Source organism: Gossypium hirsutum, chromosome A13, assembly GCF_007990345.1.
Source record: "Gossypium hirsutum isolate 1008001.06 chromosome A13, Gossypium_hirsutum_v2.1, whole genome shotgun sequence".
Lineage (NCBI taxonomy): Eukaryota > Viridiplantae > Streptophyta > Magnoliopsida > Malvales > Malvaceae > Gossypium > Gossypium hirsutum.
The window spans coordinates 70,128,938-70,134,893 of record NC_053436.1 but is presented as its reverse complement, the minus strand read 5'-3'; the positions used below and the strand labels follow the sequence as shown (position 1 = coordinate 70,134,893).

Here is a 5,956-nt window from a genome sequence, read left to right as displayed (position 1 = left end):
TAATCTAACTTACAACCCATTTTTGTGTATAATTTTTTTCTAATATATTGGGGTAAAAAACCCTACAACATAAAACCCCAAATAAAAAATAGGTCTTTACATATTCTAAACATTTGTGAAGATACATTGGAGTAAAAGTGCAAATGTAATTTGGTTTTTTCCGTATAGCTTTCTTTTTTTTCTTTTTTCTTTTTTTTTTATAGTTTATGTCTCTAATTTTAAGAAAATTTGAACCATTTGGTGCTTAGCTATCCCTTGAAAGAATCAAGTATAATCTAATATGAATTTTGTTTCATCTCATGTCCTCCCACCCATTTTCCTATTCATCTTTTTTATTTAATTTAGTTTTGGAGATTGATCCCTGTAGAAATTTGAAGGGTTTTATGCAGATTTAGATAGTGGTTTTACATGATCAGGAATGTTCCGAGTAGAAACATTTACTCGTATTTTGAATCTGATAGGGATAAAAAAGATGGTTATTAGGATAGGATTTACATCCATGAAACACAAACCATACTACAAAGGTATTTGTTATTATTTATTTAAGAGTGGATTTAAATCATAACATAATTACAATTTATGAAAAGAAAGTGCATTCTCGAGTCCACCCACGGATTTATAAGAGTTGAGATAAGTCAAGATTGTGGTTTCTTCATATAAAGGTGGGTTCTGTGGCGATAACAACTGTTTTAAGGGGCCATAAACCCTGTTTGATGGTTCTAAATGTGTTGAGAATAAGCATGCCAATGAAATTCTCGGCCCTACACTCTTCGCCAAGACCCTATGCTCAACGCTTCTGAACTTGTCATTCGAGATTAGCTGCATCGAAGGCATTTCAAAACTATTCATTTCTATTATTTATTTTTTAAACAAAGCATCCATTATTTCAATATGGTATGAAAATATCATCTTTCTTATAATCAAATCAAGCTGAATTCAATTTATAAAAATTCCATCAAGTTTTCCTTTTTAAAGTTGAAGCTAAATTTAATTAATTCAATTTTCAAGTGAAATATATATTAAGAATATGAAAATTTGATTAGGCTCTTAAGTCAAATATTGAAATACTAAGACAGTGCATAACGTCCAGGGTCTTTTGCCATACCTGTAAGAGGTCGCCAATATTAATTATGAGAGCTCCTTCCAATGGAGGGACGTCAATCCAGTGATCTTGATGAAGAACTTGAAGGCCTCCTATTTGATCTTGTAAAAGGATTGTGAGGAAGTCAGGATCCCGGTGCCGAACATGTCCTAAGGTCCGCTCAGGTTCGGGGCATGGCGGATAATATTGACAACCAAAGGTATGCCCTTCCAGGCACCCTATATCTTTGAGGTGGTCAGGATCCAAACCCAGTGCCTCTGACAGCAACTTGAAGATAACTTCGCCTATGCTTTGAACACGCTTCGAGTACTCCACCAGTATCTCTCTGCATTTTCAAGTTCATGTGTACATTTATATCACTAGTTTTATGACAAAAAATCATGTGTAAAAAGCTTTGCTCCCAAAAGCTAATGTGTTTACCTGCAAGCAGAGGGATACATATTCGGTGGTGGAGGATTGGGAGCCATGACACAAATCAAGGTGTCTCTCCAGCTCGCACCTTTGGACTGATGCAAATCGTAATTAGTGTAATACCTAACGATCTCAGTCTCACGCGAGTAATATTTCATCTTCATCTCTCTGGGTTGTTCATGGAATCTCCGAACACCTTCAAGGACCTCTTTCATCACATCCTGTGGGATCCCATGGTTAATAACCTGGAAGAATCCCCATTTCTCCGATGCCAATCTCATCTTATCAACTATCTCTTTCCGTATACAAGGATCAGAAACATGTTTTAGATCTATGGTCGGAACCTGGAACCCATGTAAATTATGACCGTTTAATGTTGGATGGTCATGGATATACTCTCGCGGCATGTGAAAGATTGGAGGGAGTTTAACTACGCCGACGTCGACCAGTCCTTGAACGCCGGCTTTAGTATCGTCGAAGGCTTTCACTTCTTTTGCTCTGTCGTTATCTTTGTGTACTTTCTTAGGCAACATTTTCTGCTCATCGTTGCCTATTTCCATTTCCGCCATGAAAAAATTTTGTATTCAATACCCAAAGAAGTTTTGCTCAAGTTCCTAAGCGTAAGGTGTGACATCTATACCCAAACCCCCCATACATGTATATATATATATATATATACACGTTTGTGTGTGTGAATAGGTTTTTATGTCACATCGATTTTAAATTTTCAAAATTAAATTTATGTTAAGTTTTTTCCCTTCAACTTGGTTTACATTAATTTTTTTTTTCAATTTTTTTAACTTAGAACACTTAGCATGCTGAAATTGAGATATATGAGAATGCTGATGTCATTATTAGAAAATATAATAAAAATAAAAAAAAAATCTAAACAAAAGTAGAAATTCATCCAAATCTTTTATTTGATTCCTTAACAAACATGAACACCAAGAGAAAAGAAAAAAAAATGAACACCAGCACCCAAACTACGTAACTAGACAAAGAACAATTACTTCATTACCAAACATTGGCCCACAAAATTCTTATAGAAAATATTAGCACAAAATGACAAATCTAGTTGAAAAACTCCAACTTAAATACATTATCTTTATATTTTCTTTCTCTTCCTAGAAGAATCCATGGCAGCCTGCGGAAGCATTCAACGCATCTTTGGAACCCATTGCCAGAAACTTCAACTAAAAACACCTCTTCAGTCCCTTTTAAAAAATTTGAAACAATTTAATCCCTATTAATTTTAAAAATAAGTAATTAAAAAAATTAATCACCGTCATGTTAATATCTTCTATCAATTGTACTAATTTTGATATGTAGAACAATAAATTAGCTTTCAATATTTATATATTTTATTATTTTAATATTAATTCTAAAAAATCATCCACTTTAGCCTCAACATTTACATGTTTACATAAAAATCATGGAACAAATCTGATAAATTAAAACTAAATTAACAGCATGTGTAAATTTTGAATGCTAAATTTATTATTATATTAATTAAAATCATGTACAATTAAAAAAAACATTAATATCGTGATTAATTGTTCTTAATTGCTTACTTCTAAAATTGACAAGAATTAAATTACGTTAAATTTTTTAAAGAAATCAATTTATTCAATTTTACAATTAAAAAGAAATTGGAGAATCCTTTTTACCTATTTTCTTTCTCGACAACCGTACAAGTTCCCAGATGGAGGATTAGTTTCTATCTTCCAGACTCTTACGTTAATATTTCAATTCGTAATAACTATAAATAATTATGTTACATCTTAAATGTAAAGAATCAAGTTTTATCATACCTACACACTAAATATGGGTTCTCTTAATTTAATTTTAGGTTTAAGTCTGGACATTATCTACAGATTTATTTTAGTATACTCCATCTATGTTTTTTTTTGACTGCCTGTATTTTGATTATAATTATAATTATTTAAATATATATTATTTATAACTGTATTTATAATATACTTGTAAACTTTTAAAAATTATTTGTTGTTGATTAGACTTGTTAACTTGATTTCACTTAAATCATATTTAGTTAATAAAAATATTTTAAAAGATATTAATATGTTGAGATCAAGGAAAATAATGTGTACAAATATAATTAGACACAAAAAAGATAAGTAAATTTATCATTAAGATGAGTCATCCGGAGAATAACTTAAAATTATAGGTTGTTTATTATTGCATTACTAACACTCTTTATATATATATATATAAAATTGAGGATGAGGATGAAATTATTTAGAATAAATTCAAATTCTCGTACATATAATATAATATTTTTATCACTAGACCAAGAAATGGTTAAATATTATAATTTATAATTTATTATTGACTATTAAAAATAGTAAAGTTTGTCTTTATATTTTATCGGTAGTCTTTCTTTAATAAATGGCAAATTGTTTTCTTGTAGCTTTCTATCTTTTTTATTCTTTATATTCTAACCAAAATAAGAAAGAACAAAAAAATAAATATTCTTATTGCATTATTATCTTTACTATTTAATAAGTATTTTATTAAATTAGTGTCATCCTTAATTGAGTTACCAATTCGTCGAGAAAAATTACAGAAATGTCATTTCATAATTAAAATAATTAATAAAATCATAAATTTAGCACTTAACCAAACCTTCATTTTAAATTTTGTAAACATTTTTATTTTATTATGCACTATTTATTACCTTCATTATTTATATTAAGTGTTTTATTGAGTTGGTGCCTCACCAATTTGGTTAATAAAATTATAGAAATGTTATTCTATAATTAAAATAAGTTATACAATTTGAGGGTATTTTAATCTTTTCATTTTAACAAAAACAAATAAAAAATACACATGTGGTAATATTTAAACCAATTTCAATTGGATTAGTAAAACTTTAAATTTACCAATCACCCAAAGCTTCATTTTGATATTTTTATTTTGTTATGCGCACTTTTTTACTTCCTTTAGTTGTATATCTATATTATTTATTAAATTTTTTACTAAGTTGGTGTCACCTTCAACCGCGTCATGAATTCGGTTAAGAAAATTATAAAAATGTAATTTTGTAATTAAAATAAGTTATACTAGTCGAGGGTATTTTAGTTTTTTTATTTTAACAAAAACCAATAAAAACATGCATGTACTAAGACTTGAACCTGCGACAATTGGATTAATAAAACTTTAAATTTACTACTCAACTAAAACTTTATTTTAATATTTTGATATAGTTTTATTTTAATATGCACAATTTATTACCTTCATTTTGATGACAACACTTTGACAAACAATTGTATTACATTTAGTATTGTTAATCAGATATATTTATGTATTTAAATTTCATTTTATGCATAATTTTAATCTATTTTTTTATTTCAATATCATACATATTTCATATGTCATTATGATTAATTAGTTTTAAACCATATTGTTCGTTATTTATTGTATGCTATTTTTAAACACACATATGTGTTTTAAATTCGTGGTTTCCACACGTATACTTGAGTGATAGAATTTCTAATTTATACTATTTATTAAGTGTTTTACTGAGTTGGTATCACCCTCAACCGGATCACCAACTCGATTAGAAAAATTACAAAAATATCATTCTATAGTAAAAATTAGTTATATTATCTTAGGGTACTTTAATCTTTTTATTTTTACAAAAAACAATAAATATATACATATAGTGGAATTTGAACCCATGTCAATTAGATTAGTCAAATCTTATATTTACAACTCAATCAAAGCTTCATTTTAATGTTTTTATTTTAATATGCACAATTTATTACATTCATTTTGATGACAATGTCATGATAAATAATTGTATTGCATTTAGTATTGTTAATCTACTGTATTTGTTTGCTTAAATTTCATTTTACACATATTTTAATTGATTTTTTTATTTTAATGGCGTACATATTAAATGTATTAATATGATTAATTAGTTTCAAACTATACGTTTCATTGTTTATTGTATGTTATTTTTAAACATACATATATATTCTAAATTCGCGATTTTTACATGCATACATGTATGATAGAATTTATTGTATGATTTAAGTGTACTTATTAATTTTATATATTTATTTATTTAGAATGCTGCAATAATACAAATGTTAGGTGGTAAGAGAGTTAATCTTATGTAAGGGTCACATCTTGGACATCGTTTTTTTATTAATTACAAATTTTAGGTACCAATTTATAATCACTATAATAATATAACTGTTAACTACCAATTTAAGTAGTAATGTGGAAAAAACATATACTTTAAAGGGCAAAATACATATAATTCCTAAAAGAACTAAACAAACGTATAGTTTTCTTTATCCTTTTTCCTTATCAAACATGATTTCAATCATTTTAAACAACATCTTTCTCTTTAATGCAATTCTTCAAAATTAATAAAAATAATATTTTCTGTCGTTTTTGCACTTAATTAAGTCCTTA

The 5,956-nt window shown here is 27.5% G+C and overlaps 1 protein-coding gene across 1 annotated transcript; it reads right to left on the bottom strand.

The window, feature by feature from the left end:
- Window positions 1–502: 502 nt before the first annotated feature.
- LOC107893835 (1-aminocyclopropane-1-carboxylate oxidase homolog 1) lies at window positions 503–2,147 on the bottom strand. Its single transcript, XM_016818944.2, has 3 exons — window positions 1,523–2,147; window positions 1,106–1,427; window positions 503–819 (listed from the first exon to the last, which is right to left on the bottom strand). Exons 1-3 carry the CDS (start codon window positions 2,080–2,082, stop codon window positions 571–573), a joined length of 1,131 nt encoding a protein of 376 aa, XP_016674433.1. The 5' UTR covers window positions 2,083–2,147; the 3' UTR covers window positions 503–570.
- Between the last annotated feature and the right edge of the window lie 3,809 nt (window positions 2,148–5,956).

Coding starts and splice junctions, on each gene's coding strand:
- LOC107893835 (XM_016818944.2), bottom strand. CDS start 2,082: ATGGCGGAAATGGAAATAGGCAACGATGAGCAGAAAATGTTGCCTAAG. Junction 1,428..1,522: donor ATGTATCCCTCTGCTTGCAG/GTAAACACATTA, acceptor TTGAAAATGCAG/AGAGATACTGGTGGAGTACT. Junction 820..1,105: donor ATATTGGCGACCTCTTACAG/GTATGGCAAAAG, acceptor CCTTCGATGCAG/CTAATCTCGAATGACAAGTT.